Genomic DNA, 17,658 nt, shown 5'->3' with positions numbered 1-17,658 from the left:
GAGCCTCATTCCCAACTGCAGTGAGGGATGAAGAGGCGGCTGATGCAAGTCAATACTTGGGCATGGTAAGAGCAAAGGCATTCTTCATCTTGTTGAGTCTGGCTCTAGTGACCTTGGCTAAGGGCAACAGCTAGACTGGTACAGAGTGTATGGCCACAGCTTCCACTTGGGATGACTTCTCCCTCAAGACTCCAGTGTTGGAGAGGGCTTTCTCTGACTCAGAATGGTGCTGAAACTCCTTCATTGTTGATGTCCATGTGCTTTATAGACACAAGGATGGCTCCACCATCCAGTGCCTAAAAACCAGTCCCAAGGGAGTGTCTGGTGATAGAGTCTCCATAACCCCAGGAGCGCTGCTGATGCCACGTCTATTAAAAAGGCAGAGGTTCGACCTCTGTGAATGTGGAAGGAATGGTTAGATACAAACCAATAACCCCTAGCGTCCCTAGCAATCGTGAGTCATTTGCCCAGAGAACAGGCACAAGGAGCCCACCACTCTCCCATGTTCACAGATTTGCTGAGAGGTTCCAGGGTGCAAATTACAGTCTCACCATCACTATGGCTAGAGGTTGGACAGTCTCTTCCCAGGTCCAGTACAGAGCCACACCATCTGACACTAAGCACTACCTGGACTTGTGACATTTTTCTCCTCCCTAGTGCTTGTACCAGCCAGGTGTGTTACTTCAGGGCAATCCCACCTGCAGGCTTGGCTGCCTAGTCTCCCTGCCGGCTGCCCTTTCACCCCTCCAATGCCTTGTTGATTCTTTCAGGTGCAGAAGGATGAGGGGGGAGAACATCACCAAGGTCAGCACGTTCATCCTGCTGGGCTTCCCCACGGCCCCCAGGCTGCAGTACCTGCTCTTCCTCCTCTTCCTGCTCATCTACCTCTTCGTGCTGGTGGAGAACCTGGCCATCATCCTCACCGTCTGGACCAGCGCCTCCCTCCACAGGCCCATGTACTACTTCCTGGGCATCATGTCCACCTTGGAGATCTGGTATGTTTGTGACATCATCCCCAAGATGCTGGACGGCTTCCTCCTGCAGAGGAAACGCATCTCTTTCATTGGCTGCATGACTCAGCTCTACTTCTTCAGCTCTCTAGTGTGCACAGAGTGTGTACTCCTGGCTTCCATGGCCTATGACCGCTATGTGGCCATCTGCCACCCTCTGCGCTACCAAGTCATCATGACCACAGGGCTATGTGTCCGGCTTGTGGCTTTCTCTTTTGCTAGTGGCTTCACCATCTCTGTGATCAAGGTCTACTTTATCTCCAGTGCCACCTTCTGTGGCTCCAATGTCCTGAACCACTTCTTCTGTGACATCTCTCCCATCCTCAAGCTGGCCTGCACCGACTTCTCTACTGCAGAGCTGGTGGACTTCATCCTGGCCTTCATCATCCTGGTGTTCCCTCTCCTGGCCACCGTTCTCTCCTATGGACACATCACCCTGGCCGTGCTGCGCATCCCTTCAGGCACAGGCCGGTGGAGGGCCTTCTCCACCTGTGCCTCCCACCTCACTGTGGTCACCATCTTCTACACAGCCTTGCTTTTCATGTATGTGAGGCCCCAGGCCATCGATACCCGCAGCTCGAACAAGCTCATCTCTGTTCTGTATACAGTCCTCACACCTATCTTGAACCCCTTGATCTACTGCCTGAGGAACAAAGAGTTTAAAGATGCATTAAGAAAGGCCTTGGGCTTGAGTCAAGCTCCATTATAGGAGGGAGGGCACCTCCTGATACCAGAGCACTTCCTGAGCATGCGTCCTTGGTGATGAGGCTATGGGAACACTTGCCATTGCTATAGTGCCGAAGGTATTTAGAGCATTGGTTTTTTTCCTTTGTAGAGTGGACATCGTGGGCACTGTTTGTGTAATGATGCTATTCTACCCACTTTTTTTAATCTAAAAAAATTTTTATTGATTCTTTACATATTTCACATCATGAATCCCAATCCCACTCATCTCTCTGCTCTTTCATATCCACTCTCTTTCCTTGTAATGTCTTTCAAAAGAAAACAAAAAATAAAAATAGAAAAACATCTTGACATGAAGCTTCAGTGTATCACAGTGTGCCCCACAGTACACCCTTTTGCCCATAAAGCTTGACTTGCAGATGTTCATTGCAATGAGTCGTTAGCCTGGTTGGTGGCCTCTGTCTTCTACTATTCTATCAATACTGAATCCTCACTGGGACTCCTCTCGGACATCCCACATCGCCCTGTGTCATGGAGATCCCACAGCTTTGGATCTGTAGGACTCTTCACCCTCTTCAGCAGCTCATAGATGTCTACCCACTTTTATATGTGAGCAGAGCAAGATGTGGTAAAATTGAATGCATTTTCCAACCCTTTACAGTTACCATCCACATTTCAGATGTGGCCTGGACCAGGCAGGCGAGGTCAACAGTATCAGTAAGTCTCAGTATGTGGAACTGTGAAAACACTGAAACATGGCAAACAGAGCCCCAAGCATTTCCAAAGCACAGTGTGTCTGGGAACTGTGGGCATCCATAGACTTAACTCACAGGGCATGCTCTGTGACAGTTCTGTGGAACAGCTTAAGCTTTTCCTCTTCAGACAGATTTCCCTACTAGCCCTTCTGCTGCTGAGAAAATAAAGTTCTACTAAGGCTTGAGTTGATCCCTGTTGACAGTCAAGTGGGGATTATGTCTTCTTGCTATGTTGGCGTGGATCACAGAGATGCCGATAGGTTTACAGTTTGGTGTTTGCAAATGAGGGAGATGTGGGGTGAGGGGAGCAGAGTCCCCAGCATGCACAAGTCCTGACTAGGCCTACTTGCAGATGTGTAAGAGATGGATGTGGGCCCTCTGGTGGGGAGGGGAGGAGAGACTGTGCAGGAGATGCTGGGCCTTTCTAGAAGGGATGAGCACCCCTGGGATTGATTAGGCAGTGAAGGGGCAGGTGGAATGGGATGACCAGGGCTCAAGTGAGCATTTGGGGTTAGGGTGGGGAAAGCACATCTTGCCCCAGACTGAATAAAAAGGAGGAAATCAAGCGAACACAGCCTTCTCTCCCTCCCACCGGACTATGAATAAAATGGGACCAGCTATTTCATGTTCCCACTGCCATAGCTAGAGCCACTATCAACACACCTTCCCTGTGTGATGGACCTCAGCCTCTAACTGTGAGCCGAAGTGAACTCTCATTTCCTCCTGTGGAGTGTTTTGTCACCGCAAAGAGAAGAGTGGTGAATATAGACATGGTAAAGCATTATTCATGAACAGAAATGGAAGTGGGGTGTGAACAGTCGGCTGCCTGTGATTGGCTGAAGCCAGGCTATGCTTACTGTACAATGGTATCTATTAAATCTTGATCCCTTTTTGTTGTTACCTTGGTGACAAAGGTCATGCTAATCTGGAGATTCATTAGAAAAATCACAAAGATTAAAAATCCATGGCGAGCCCAGCTTACCAACTACTATTTAGGATGGCTACAACCAACCATTAGCTGCTCTTATAGCACTCTACGTCATGTTCTCTTAAGAAACTTCCTGATTGTATTTGATGTCCATGTCTAAAGAGCAATGAGAGCAGTCACTTTTTGTCTGTCTGTCTGTCTGGTTATAGCCCAGGTATATCTCAAACTTGATATACAACCAAGGATGACTTTGACCTCCTGATCCTCCTGCCTCTACATTTCAAGTGCTGTTACTGTAGGCTTGCCTCTCCACACTTGGCCTCTTACCTAGCTTTTCAGTCATGTTCTCTGTAGTAGCAAAGTCAGGGTAGAAATATGTGTGTGCAGAGCTTGTTTGATGTCAGACACTAGAGCCAACTCAAACGCAAAAAAAAAAAAAAAAAAAAAAGGACATAGAAAGCTGCCACGGTCTGCTTCTGTAGAAGACTAGTGTCCTCCCCACTGTTCAGGAGTAGCTTCCACCTGTCTGTCACCTGGAAGATCTGAGAGTTTCCCCCAGTTTACAGGCTGCTGTCAAACACCAAGCTCTCAGACCCTCACTACTTCCAGGTGTGAGCTCCAGACATCTTAGTAGGTCTTTTTCTCGTCGCAATGATCGTTTTGAATTTACAGTTGGTACTAATTTTGGTTATTGATCATATGATCATGTAGAGATTTTTAGAGAAATATGGTGGATGAGAGAGAGAGGGAGAGGGAGAGAGAGAGAGAGAGAGAGAGAGAGAGAGAGAGAGAGAGAGAGAGAGAGAGAGAGAGAGAGAGAGAGAGAGAGAGTGTGTAAAAAACGAGGTGTAAGTCAGCAAAGAGGCAGAGGGCGGGAGTGTATGCTACACAGACCCAGCACAAACCCTCAGGGCTTGGAACGGATGCTTCTTGCGCTGTTTCAGCAGACCTCATGTACATTTATTGACCCAGAAGTCTGGGTCCCTTTGTGGCAGTATGACATTTAGCGACTGTGCATAGTGAAAAGGACACCATGACTTTAATCGGGTGATGTCGCAAAGATAATCACCTGGTCTTACAGAGGCGGTTTCCAGGTCTTCAGTGTGTAATCCCTAGCTGTGCAACATGCCTGACTCAAGCAGCACTCAGACAGGTTACCAATTGGAAATGCATCTTTTCAGACACAGCACCCCAAGTCTTTTCTTGGGCTTGCAGGATGAGAACCCTGAGAGACACTTGCGCCCCAGGAAAGTGGTCTGACTGCTAGCCCACAGCCAAAGTAACCGTTCTGGTTTTGTTTTTGTTTTTCTGCCAGAGCAGACACCCTGGCCAGAGTCATCCCTGACTGTAAGGAGGGGGAGAAAAAAGAGTAAGACAGCGAGTTCTGTCCATGTTCTTGGGAAAACTGGTCCACCCACTTATAGGAGAAACTTCCTGGTCTTCTCAGCATTGTCGAGGGTCTCCACAGGTGTTCTGTGGTCTGGGGGGTGAAGGGAATAGCTTTGGAATTATGTGTGTGAACTACAGTTTCAGGGTCTTGAAGTCTCAGGGAAGGGAGGGTACGGCAGGGTTTGGGTACAGCAGCTGCCTGCTTGCCTCGCAACTGTCTTTCTCTGGTGCTGTGGTGAGGACTGGGTCTCTGGGTTCTGGATTAGAAAGGGTTTGGTTGGCTTTGTCCTCAGTTGACAGACCATAGGCTTCCTTCACCTGCTGAAAACGCACCTGGACATTAAAGCTTTCCAGCACTTAGTTGTACAGATGATTAGCAGGGTGAGAGGTGAGTGGGCTTCCAATGTTAAGGATGCAGGGCTTCACAGACTGGTTCCATGGGATCAACATGTGCTTTCCAGTGGGAGTGGCTCTGACTGCCTTAATGACTTTCACCATCACAGTCCAGTTTACTTGGCTAACTTGCCAATTTCAGATTTTAAATGACCTTTCAGAAAATTGTTGGCGTAGAGTGGGGAAAAAACCAAGAATATTATGTTTACCTATGAAATCCAATTGCTATGTAACTCTCCCAATGACACAGGTGCTCCTACCAATCCCTGGAAATTCCTGAAGGGATGTTTCATAGAGAAAATACATTTTCTCATGAATTCTTGGCTATCATCGTCACATTGGCTTTCTTACATGCAAATGCCTTCCCAACCAGAGACCACACCATCTACTGCTCCATCAAGGCTGTCAGTTCAACAGCCCACATGAAACACTGACTGTCCTCTCTGAATGACAGATCTCACAATCCTAACATTGCTTAGGAGCAGTGGGAACAGTCACCTCACAGTTGTCTTGTAACCTAGATGATTCCCCCATCCCCAAGTGTCACAGAGTCAGGCTTTTAACAAAAAAAGCTTCAAGAGCTCAGGAACAACCAGCACTGAGCCCTCTGTGGGGCCACACTTACACACCCTTTCAGATATCAGCTTTGTTTTTTCTGAATCAGGGGCACAGGTGTGGCTTATTAAGTAGATGGTTCTTTCTGAGAAGGCTTGGACCAGACTGTGGGAGGCACTAGGCTTACCTCTTATCAGTGTCCACACTGGCAGGTGCAGCACAAAAAAAACCCTGGCTTGATGTTGACTGACACATGTGACCTTCACCTTAATAGTGGCAATGTGACACTGAGACAAAAGAAAGGAGTTTGTCCACTTGGGGTTGTTTTGATGACAGTCCCACTGCACCTGAGAAGTGACAGGTCCACATTGGGGCTGCTCCCCAACTGCAAATGTGTATAGATGTTTGCTGGTTTTTTTTCCTAAGCAACATGATGCCTGTCGTGTAGTGCAGGAAGCTCCATGACTGGATTGGCTCAAATCCTGAAAGGTTTTCCTTTGCAGTTAACTTACTTGGGACTTGAGCATCTTGTCTGCCTGGCAGCCTCCTTCTGAGTCTTTGGCATAGGATGCACCAAGGGGATACGTGGTGAAGACTGCCCAGTAGACGACCTCACAGAGCAACACCACGAGCCTCTGTTTCTGATGTGACATTTGCTGAGCTGATTGCTTCTCTGTCACCACGCAGCAGTAAGAGGCAGGGTCCAGTAAGATGTCATTTTAGCCCAGGATTTATTAGATTCTTTCTATCTAGAACTCTTTTCACCTGGGAAATGTTTACACAAACCTGAATATACAGATACACAAACCAAGCATTTGCTGATATTTACCATAACAGAAATGATTTTTAAAACAATTCCTTTGTATGTATAAAATTTCTAAATTACTAAAAATGGAAGGAACTTTACAAACTAAAAAGAAAAATGTGATTGTTTATTTTTACACAAAGAACACAATCTTTAGGGAAGGAAAATGGGACTTTCCACCACAGAGAAAACCTCAGGGATTTGTAATACAATTCTAAAGGAAGACTTAGAGAGAACAGGACCACTCATAGCAGAGAAAACCCATGTTGAGACAGGTTTCCATGAGCCAAGGAATGAAAACGCAGTTTTCATAATCTATATTTCTCACCCAGCAATCTCTTCCCTCTCCATCACTTCCTTTGTCTACTGCCCAGTGTCACTTTAGAAGGCCTGATCAGTGCTGCTGTAATCCAGCCCTACATAATATTTTCTTCTTCTTTATCCTTACTCTCTCCTCTTTCATCTTTCCCCACCCACCCTCTTCCCCCGAAAAAAACCCATAGGCTTGCCCCATTCACAGGGTCTCTGTGCCTCAGCCTCCTGAGAGATGAGACTGTTCTGGGTTATCTGGCAGCATCTCTCTCTCTCTCTCTCTCTCTCTCTCTCTCTCTCTCTCTCTCTCTCTCTCTAAGTCTACCTATAACTGGTACTTGACTACTTTGTGGGTTCTTCTTTCTTCCTTCCCTTCTCCACCCCTTTTATTCCACCTTTTTAACCCCTAACACTAGGTAAGAGAGAGAAAGGGAGAGAGAGAAGGAGAGGGAGAGAGAGAGAGACAGAGAGACAGAGAGGAAAGGAAGAAACCCGTGAACCAAGCCAGGCGTCAGAAAGAGGACAAAATTATTGTTACTACTTCCTGCTGATTAGGGGCATCAAGCTCCTTGTAGCAAGTTTGATCTCTAATTTCTTCTTATTGTTGTTTCTTCATTGTGAATGACTACTTAAGAAACTGGCCAACAGCAACCACCAACAACTAACCAACTATCAACAACTCATATCCCACCCCACCGCTGGGGCCCTAGCATTTGTATACTCTCTGTAAAGTCCCCAGAATCCCAAATGTCACACAATTGCAGACACTCGCTGAGCTGGCAAAGTTACACATCTGCTAGAACACAGGGCAAATCATAGCCAGGTGCTGTGGACAATCTAAAGCAGCCCTATACCCCACATCTGGGGTTGAAATGGAAACATATTCTTATAATATTACTGTGTTTTTAAAGAAAGCCAAAGTTCCAAAATTCTCATTACATATACCTTTAGCCAAAATATTGTTACCTCCAACTCCCCTTTGTCCCTATAGTTCCTCTTCCAATTAAATCCCCCCTTTTTCCTTTTGATTTAAAAAATCAAACTGAAATAAAAAAAATCAGTAAGTCTAATGAAAAGCCTCACCAATAGAATGGATTTTGGTGGAAGACAGACTATCAAGACTTAAAGATACAGTAAAGAAATCGGAAGCATTCCAACAAATACAGAATGAATAATAAAATGAATGAGTGAAAAAGTGGCAAAAGTATTCTATAAAAATATCATCTCAGCCGGGCGTGGTGGTGCATGCCTTTAATCCCAGCACTCGGGAGGCAGAGGCAGGCGGATCGCTGTGAGTTCGAGGCCAGCCTGGTCTACAAAGTGAGTCCAGGATGGCCAAGGCTACACAGAGAAACCCTGTCTCGCAAAACAAAAAAAAAAAAAAAAAAAAAAAATCATCTCTTTGGATTATAGCTATAGAAGAAGGAGAATTTTATACCAAAGACATATAAAACATTTTCAAAAAAATTATACCAGATAATTTTCTAAATATGGGGAGAGGGATGCTGATCCAGGTACAAGAAGCATCTAGGGCACCAAATGGAAATGAGAAAAAGAGTCTGTGCCATTTTATAGTTAAAACACTAAATACACAAAACAAAGAAAGGGAACATCAGGTCACTTTTAAGAATAAACACATCAAAAAATAACAGAAGCTTTATCAACAGAAACTTTAAAAGCCAGAAGGTTGGAAGGCTCTATTTCATATCCTGAGTGACCATGGCTTTTATCACAGTCTACTACTATACCAGCAAAACTATCTATCACAGATGAAGGCTAAAGAAAAACTATCCATGATCACTAAACCAGAAAATATGACTTAGAAAGCACCAAAAATGCATCAACAAAATGGCACAAATTCACACATACATTTTTATCATAGCTCTGCATATTAATGGTCTAATTCCCCAATCTATCAGACTGGATTCAAAAAATGAAGATACAGCGCTAAAGAGATGGCTCAGCTGTTAAACAGTAGATTCACAAACAAAATACATCAGACCCATGGTAACAAAAGTAGCAGGACACTGGCACAAAGACAGACATGCAAACCCATGGGCCAGAACAGAGGACCCAGCTATTAGCATGCGCAGCCACAGCCATAGCCACAGCCACAGCCACAGCCACAGCCACGGGATTGCTTTGACAAAGATGCCAAAAATGCATATTGGAAAAAAGACATCTTCAACAAATGGTGCTTGGAAAACTGAATATTTACATGAGGTTAGATCCTTATCTCTCACCCTACACAAAAATTAACTCCAAATGAATGAAAAGCCTTAATCTAAGACCCCCCTAAACCCTGAAACTGTTAGGGGAAAAAAAGTTGGGAAAACACCTGAAGATATAGCATAGGCCACGATTTCTCCACAGAGCTCCAATTTATCAAGAAATAAAGACAATTGACCAATGGAGTCTCAAGAAATTAAATAAAGTTTCTTATACAGCAAAGGAAACAGCTGAGAGAACTTACAGCCTGCAGGATGCAAGGAAACCCGCAAGCTACACATCTGACAGAGGATTTAGGTCTAGGTTTATAAAGAACTAGAAAACCTAAACAGGAACTCAAACAACCCAATCAACAAATGGGCTAATGAAATAAACAGGTAAGTTCTCAAAAATTACACATGGCAAAAGAAAAAAATTACACATGGCAATAAACACATGGAAAGTGTTCAATGTCACCAACTATATATTGAAAGAAGAAAAAAAAAAAAGCAAGAAGTGAGACCGGCAATGCTTTCCCTCAGACTTCTTTATGTCCAGGCATCTTTTTGGATTCCCCACTCTGAGGAAGAGAGTCCCTGCTTAGGTCATCTTATCTTCAGATGCCCTCATAAAGACAGCCCAGAGTCTCTTGGTCAAATGCAGATCCCACCAGGTTGACAATCATGGCTACCTGTAAGAATGGGAGCTGGGGCATATACAACGTAAACAGTTGCACTGTAGGCTTCACCTTCTCCAAACCTACTTTATTTGAGGTTCTTTAATGCATATACCTCCCTTCCAACCCACCTACCCTAGATGGGAGAGAAAAGAGGTTAATGGGAACAAGAGAAGTACACCTTTTTTAATTCAATTCCTGCAAGCGATTTCCCTGGTGTCGCTGGCAGGATTTCAGCAAACCAGCAATTCTACCAAAGCTTCTGCTAGAACCTGGAACAGCAGCCGTGCACTGTAGCTATTCTTAGCTAAGTATCACCAAACATACATTTTTGCCGTGTCTCTGAAGTCTATGAATGGTACCTCATTTGGAAAAAGACCGTTTCATTTGTAATTAGTTAAAGAATGCTTATCACAAATTCATTGTGGATATGGTTGGCTTCAAATGCAATGACAAGGGTCCTTACAAGACAGATACAAGCAGATTTGATGCACAGAGAGGGAAGGATGAAAATTACATGGAACAAGGCTACCACTGGCCCTGAGGCCAGGAGCCACCAGATCTGGGAGAGGAAGAAAGAATAATAATCCAGAAAGATGCAGGGAAGGAAGAAGGTGAGGGAAAGGGGTGTGAAGATGTGGAAAGAACAATCCATAGGGAATAGCTTGGCCAAAACTCTTTATGGAGGCCTTAAGATACAGCTGAGGAGAGGAATGGGGATGACCCAGATGATAAGACAACTGAGATACAGGAAATGGACTCTGAGAGCAGAAGGCCTTTTGTGTCCATCTCTCCTGCAAGTCAGGTCCTGGGGGTCTTAACATGAGTCAAGATCTACTAAGCCACCTGGTACCTCTAATGTTTCATAGCTCCTGAGGGCTCAGGAGGACCACCTCAGTATTTACCCACTTCTTCTCCCAATCTGTTACTGCACATAGGCCTTGGTTCCTGCTAAGGCCCAGACTGACCCTCAGCCCAAGCACTTATTGAACCCAGGGCCATTGGTGACCCAGGGATCCTCGATACAGTGTTCTTCCCATGGGGGGGTACACAGCTTGCCAACAAAGCAAGTGGAGTGGGAACCAACAAAATGAAGACACTCCACAAGTTGATAAGCATTGGCAAGAACAGGGGCAGCTTGCCCCAGAGGCCCTGATCCAGTTCATTACCAGTATGGGCAGCCTCAGCAGCAGCAAGGGGGTAATTGGGCCCTGGAGACACTGGGCTCCAGCTACAAAGCCATAACTCTTCCTTTCTTCATTTGAGGAGCTCAGGTCCTGATAGCCTGTCTAAGGCTCATCTGATCACTGTGGCCAGCTTGGGAGTCACCAGCCAGGAAGAAGTCCCTCCTTGTTCCCAAAGTCTGTCCAAGTGACACTTCCAGAGCCCCAGGTAGGATGAGGATGCTTCTCAAGCCAGGGTGGTCCATGCTGCGCTTTTAGAGTACGCTGTATAATGTGCATCATAGAAGAGCTGTGTTTGTGTGTGCAATGTGGCTGAAACCCCATCATACATGTCCACACTGAGGCTGCGGCAGGGTTCACCTCCACAGCTGTACCATGCAGGATGAAGGCTCACAGTGCTGCACTGAAGGGTCTTGCATCTATAAGTGCTATGCTGAGTAGTTATCTGTGGTCCTGCAATGAGTGTATATTGATGGGCACTGTGTAAGTATACATGGATGCGTGCTGTATTATTAGGAAGCATTGATGGGTGCTATGTTGAGTACGGATCTGTGAGAATTGTGCTGTGTATATTTGGAGGTCCGTGGTGAATTCAGAGTTTGGGGTACTGTGCTGTGTCTTACCATCTAGCAGCACACAGCCTTAGTCAGCACCCTTGCTGTACTGAGTAGATCAGGATACAACTGCCCCCCCCCCACGGCTAGGTCCCTGTCCATCTGGTTCTACCAGGTAGGAGGGCAGCCTCCAAGCACACAGCTACAGGCTGACAGGGAGCAGGACTCCACCGTAGACTCCCAGCACTCCCTATTCTGCAGGCATTTTCCTTTCCTCTGTTGGTTTCATGCATGGACCTGGGCTTGCATGCCTGGCCAAGCAAAGGCATTCCATCTGAGGCATATGGCAAACCGCTTGTCATGAGAGAACCCCTGGCTTCTCTTCAGAACTCATGTGGCCCTCAGTTTCTCCATGAGACCCATGACACCCAGAATGAAAATGCAGTCTCCTGTGACCTAGCCCACATTTCTCCTCAAGATCATGAGGGATATAGCTTGGGTCTTCTCATAACAAGCATTTATTCCCTCACAATTAGGGGGATCAGGAGTTCAGAAAAGTGGGGACCTGGGTCAGGAAAGGACATGGAAACCACATTTTACAGTGTGGTGCATCTGTGAGCAAAGCGCATGGACCACCTCTCACTCTGAGAGCCATTGTCCATAAAGAAGACGAACAAAAGGTCCCCCAGACCTTTGTAAGTCCATAATGACTTTAAAAGAGAAAGTTTGTTTGGAAGCAAGCACAACCATGGCCAAGGTTCTGGTGGGATGAGAATGCAGCTCCGAGGGGGTTCAATTTGCATATCAAGTTTTTATTCATCCCATTAATCCATCACTAATTATCCCACACACAGTGATGGGTAGCCATATCCTAACAGCAAGCAGTCTGTGGTATGTGCAGTCCTGGAAGGGGACATGAGACACAGCAGCCCTAGACAATCTCAGTCTCTCATAGAGTGTCGACAGCCTTCCTCTGAGCACCTCATGTGTGTTTCAAAGCCCTCTGTGGCCACTTAGCTGGGAAAAAACACAATCACACCCTGGACCATGTCCAGGACCAGATGTTTAGATCCCAATGGCAGTGGCCATTACTGACCTGACTAGAAGGAGGCTGCACGGTGTCCTGGAAGATGCTGAAATACACACGAGCATTTCACAGCAGGGACAGCTGCTTTCACAGCATCAAAAACTTCCCCAAATTCAAACCTGTCCCCGGGAAATTCATTTCTAGAGGTTTCCTTTTCTTCCCAGAGCACTCATGAACTCCAGGCCTGTAGCCATCTACACGACAATGATGTATGTGGTCCACTAAACACGTCAGACCTCTGCAGGCAGTCATGGACCCTCTCCTGTGCTTTCCCTCAATGACAAGTGTCCTAGGTAGACCACCTGAGCTTACCTGTGTCCTTGCCCACCTCCCAAGATCACTGAGGATCATAGCATGGGTCTCAAGGCAACAGGCATTTATTCCCCAATTACTTGGAAGACCAGTAATTCAAGATCAAAGAGGAACAAAGCCATCTTCTCTCTTGGTCTTTGAGGAGGATCTCTCTGCCTTTTTCTAATCTCTGATTATTTGAGGATTTCTCAATCCTATGGCCTTGTAGATTGGGTCTTCACAAAACCTTCCCCTATTGTTGTTTTCTGTCTTTCCCAAGGACATGTCATCTCCCTTAGGGTCCACCAGTAAGGAGGCCAGAAGTCTGTGAAATCTGAGTCAACCTTGTAAAACTGTGAGTGCTAAAACTCGCCATCAATGAGGAGACTTAATCCATCCAGAGACCCTGAAAATCCGACTCTGGGGATCCCCACAGTACAGCATTCCTAAAAGTCACTGTCACCTTTCTGTAAGCCTTGACCTCTGGTAGCTGCAGAGCGCCAAGGCGTTCGCAAGCCTCTTTACATGTATGCAAACTTCAACAGGGCAGGTAGAGCTCCCAGAACATATCAAGCCCCAAGTGTGCCTTTGCCCTCCCTCTGGCAGGAAGGCATAGTCCTGGCCCAGTGTCCACCTTCTGGTCTCATTTAAGAATGTGGCGTCCATCTCACTCTCTGCATGATGGTGAACTGGGCCCGTGGCTGCATGGCTTAGCAGACAGAGTGAGGTGCGAGGAGTCATTCACAGAGATGTGAGAGATGGGAAAACTAAGTGGAGCGGGCAGATGCCAGCTGATCTCTGCTTGGAGGGGCTGCAGCCTCCCAACCTGTCCACCTTGCTGGATGGGTCTCTGGGAAAGTGAGCAATTTCTATGGAGCCTTATTTGATGCCTGTTTAGTTTGGGGACAGTTGGACCTTATGATGAAACTCACTGTCCAACCTGTAAGGAACTTCCTGGCCTGCACCGTTGGTGTTCATCTAGCCACCTCTGTGTTGGGGCCAAGGGAAAGCATGTCCACTCCAGCCACCCTTGCACTGTGTCATTTCCCTAGTCTCAGAGCACTGAGCTCTGCCTACCCTGAAGCCCTTGTCCAACCCCATTGATGCTTCTCGGTCTCCCAGCCTGTCCCCAGCTCCCCTGTGCACTCCTTCAGAGCCCCAGAGGTGAATCACCTCACAAATGGCAACACTCACCCCTGAATTTCTCTCGTGTTCCCTCGAATAGTTTCTTTAATTCACGCCTGCCAGCCTATTCCCATAGATTCTGTTTTAAAACAGGGCACGTAGAGCTTCACACGGTCTAGATTCACTCTAGCTTTCATCATCAGGACCAGGAGAGGATCTGTGAGCTACCCTGATGCTCACCCACCCACCTGCCAACCAGAAAAGCCAAGACCAGGAGACGGCACCAGCACTTGCCACACAGGTCCTCAGGTATACTCCATGGCGCTGTCCCAACACCTCCCTTCTTATTTGTACTCACTTCACCCAGTGCTCCTGCACCCACCCAGCTACGGCACCTCCTTCCCTGCATCTAAATGGGTCACTACAGCCCCTCTTCCTCTCTCTCTCCCTCTACAGCTCTCTTACTCTGTGTCCCTCAAGATTCCAATCATGGTCCTAGAAGGGATCCTTCATCTACTGAGGGGCCAGCCTTCCCCGACATGACTTCAGGGGTTGCCCTAGATCTCCTCGGGCCTCAATTTCTACATGTTCAAGTTCAGCTGGCTTTCTAGCTACCACTTTAGTCTGAGGCCAAGGAAGGCAGTGATGCTATCATCAACATGAGGACTGAGTGGTTCCTTCTGGTGTGTGTGTGTGTGTGTGTGTGTGTGTGTGTGTGTGTGTGTGTGTGTGTGTGTGTGTGTGTCTTCATGCCGCTGAGGATGTAGGGTCGGAAAGCAATTAATCATGCCAGTGAGGCAACTTTGGAGCTCTTGCTCAGTCAGTCCTAAGATTCCCTAGACCACTACACTCATGCATTCTGGGAGGTGGAGCATGACCCCCAACTCTACTCACCCCTAAAGAAGGGAGGCCATGACTTCATGAACCCTCACTCACATTTCCAGAGTGGGGTCATGGATTAATATTTTTTTGAACTCCTTAAGGATTGGATTCCTTCCATGCTTCTGGATCCAAGGTGGAGGGTATGGACTTGTCAATAGAGATGGAGACATGGGCCGATCTACGTCCAGCATTCCAGGGTGGGGCCACATGGGCAACAGAAACAGCTTACATCCTGAACACCTATACTTAGCACATCGTCTCCTCTATGTCCCCTCTTCACTATGCACCCAAACCTGAGTGCACAGCTCTGCCCAGTCTAAGACCTGGCAGGAAAATGAATCCTTTCCTGCTACTCACGGGAACCAGGAGTGCTGTCTGTCTGCCAGCTGAGGTCACTGCCTGACTCCCTGTTCTCCCATCAGCTGACACTTGGCCCTTCCTGTTGGCCTGTTGGCCTGTTGCAGGTGCAGAAGGATGAGGGGGGAGAACATCACCAAGGTCAGCACGTTCATCCTGCTGGGCTTCCCCACGGCCCCTGAGCTGCAGTACCTGCTCTTCCTCCTCTTCCTGCTCGCCTACCTCTTCGTGCTGGTGGAGAACCTGGCCATCATCCTCACCGTCTGGACCAGTGCCTCCCTCCACAGGCCCATGTACTACTTCCTGGGCTCCTTGTCTTTTTTAGAGATCTGGTATGTGTCAGACATCATCCCCAAGATGCTGGATGGCTTCCTCCTGCAGAGGAAACGCATCTCTTTCATTGGCTGCATGACTCAGCTCTACTTCTTCATCTCCCTGGTGTGCACAGAGTGTGTACTCCTGGCTTCCATGGCCTATGACCGCTATGTGGCCATCTGCCACCCTCTGCGCTACCAAGTCATCATGACCACGGGGCTGTGTGTCCAGCTTGTGGCTTTCTCTTTTGCAAGCGCCTTTACAGTCTCTGTGATCAAGGTCTACTTTATCTCCAGTGCCACCTTCTGTGGCTCCAATGTCCTGAACCACTTCTTCTGTGACATCTCCCCCATCCTCAAGCTGGCCTGCACCGATTTCTCTACTGCAGAGCTGGTGGACTTCATCCTGGCCTTCATCATCCTGGTGTTCCCTCTCCTGGCCACCGTTCTCTCCTACGGACACATCACCCTGGCCGTGCTGCGCATCCCTTCAGGCACAGGCCGGTGGAGGGCCTTCTCCACCTGTGCCTCCCACCTCACTGTGGTCACCTTCTTTTATGTAGCCATGATTTTTATATATGTGCGACCCCAGGCCATTGATACCCGGAGCTCCAACAAGCTCATCTCTGCTGTGTACACTGTCCTCACACCCATCTTAAACCCCTTGATTTATTGCCTAAGGAACAAAGAATTTAAGGATGCTTTGAGAAGAACCCTGGGGTTGGGTCACACTCTATAGGGGGACATTTCATGATCTAGACTCTAATTTGTGGTGAAAAAATGTCTCTTGCACAGCACCTAGTGTTCTTTAATTTTTTTTTGTAAAATGTAGCAAAAATATAGAGCTAGCTACAGTAATGAGTCTTTATCCAAATATATTTTCTGACATATTCATAGAAAATGTGTAGGCTCCGATAATTAGCTCCTGGGTAGATCCTAGTTACACTCTCTGCTTCACGAGAACCACTAGGTTGGTTTCTAGTGCCAGAAAGTAACCTGGGTCTTTTGAAGGCTTTATGAGTTCAATCATGAAGCGCTTATACTTGTGTGTTCTGCTTTGGCTCAGCACCATATTATTGGGTCTTCCTGTCTTTGCATGTAGCAATGATTCATGCATTGTTGCTCAGTAGTACACACACACACACACACACACACACACACACACACACACACACATGCATGCAGCTCTGTTTTGCTCTTGGTTGGGAGTATTATAGATACTGTCAAGCATGGAATCCATGTAGTAATTTTTTTTACTGATATCCATACAGTGTGGTGAGCTACACAGGACTGTATCTAGGCTAGGCCAAGGTACATATAGGAACCTGATGAAATACAAGATATGTGTGTATGGCCAGGTTTAGCAGAAACTGCAAAACTGCTTTCCAAACTGTACATACCAGTTTTACTCCCGTTAGCAGTATAGGAGAATCCCAGCAGTTGCAAGCCCTGGCCAACATGTAGTGTTGTTCATGTTTCAATTCGGCCTTTCTTCTGGGCTCAAAGTTATCTCACTGTGACTTGAACCTACATTCTCCAAATGTCCCATTACCCTAGTTTGCTTTCCTGTTGCTGTGATAAAATACTTCGAGAAAATAGGTTTATTTGCCACTAATTCCAGGTTATAGCCCATCATTGCAGGGAGGTGAACATGGCAGAAACACAAGGCAGCTAGCCACACCCACTGCCAGGGGCAGAGTGAGGAAGTGCACATATGTTTATACTCATCTTGTTTTTCCCACTTTTTAAATATACTTTAGGATCCAAACCTAGGGAATTGTGTCACCTACTTTAGGCTGGGTCTTCTCACATCACTTAACACAATGACAGCGTCCCCACAGACATGATGCCAACCCAGCCAGACCCACAGAACTCCCTTCCAAGGTCATCCAACATTGTGTCACGCTGCCGATTGAAACTAACCATTACACTCATCAAGGATGTCCGTTCAATAGTCTCCATCTGTTAGTGGGCAGACACAGTCAACATGAAACACTGATTGTCTTCCCACCATGATGGGACTGTAGAGCTTAGGAGCTATGCTAGTACAGTGGGAACAGTCACCTCACAGTTGTCTTGTAACCCAGATAATTCCCCCAAGCTTCATAGAGTCGGGCTTTTAACAAGATAGCTTTGAGAGCTTAGGAAC

At 46.8% G+C, this 17,658-nt stretch overlaps 2 protein-coding genes across 2 annotated transcripts; both read left to right on the top strand.

Annotated features, from left to right (window-relative positions):
• The first annotated feature begins 780 nt into the window (after positions 1 to 780).
• LOC127196193 (olfactory receptor 6B2-like) lies at positions 781 to 1,719 on the top strand. Its single transcript, XM_051153741.1, has one exon. It carries the CDS (start codon positions 781 to 783, stop codon positions 1,717 to 1,719), a length of 939 nt encoding a protein of 312 aa, XP_051009698.1.
• Positions 1,720 to 15,312: 13,593 nt separating this feature from the next.
• On the top strand, positions 15,313 to 16,248 carry LOC127196192 (olfactory receptor 6B2). The gene has a single exon (XM_051153740.1). It carries the CDS (start codon positions 15,313 to 15,315, stop codon positions 16,246 to 16,248), a length of 936 nt encoding a protein of 311 aa, XP_051009697.1.
• Positions 16,249 to 17,658: the final 1,410 nt, after the last annotated feature.

The sequence above is a fragment of the Acomys russatus genome, chromosome 12 (genome assembly GCF_903995435.1).
Source record: "Acomys russatus chromosome 12, mAcoRus1.1, whole genome shotgun sequence".
Taxonomy (NCBI): domain Eukaryota; kingdom Metazoa; phylum Chordata; class Mammalia; order Rodentia; family Muridae; genus Acomys; species Acomys russatus.
Note: the sequence above shows the minus strand (reverse complement) of the source record. Positions and strands in the feature narration are given on the sequence as shown.

Coding starts and splice junctions, on each gene's coding strand:
- LOC127196193 (XM_051153741.1), top strand. CDS start 781: ATGAGGGGGGAGAACATCACCAAGGTCAGCACGTTCATCCTGCTGGGC.
- LOC127196192 (XM_051153740.1), top strand. CDS start 15,313: ATGAGGGGGGAGAACATCACCAAGGTCAGCACGTTCATCCTGCTGGGC.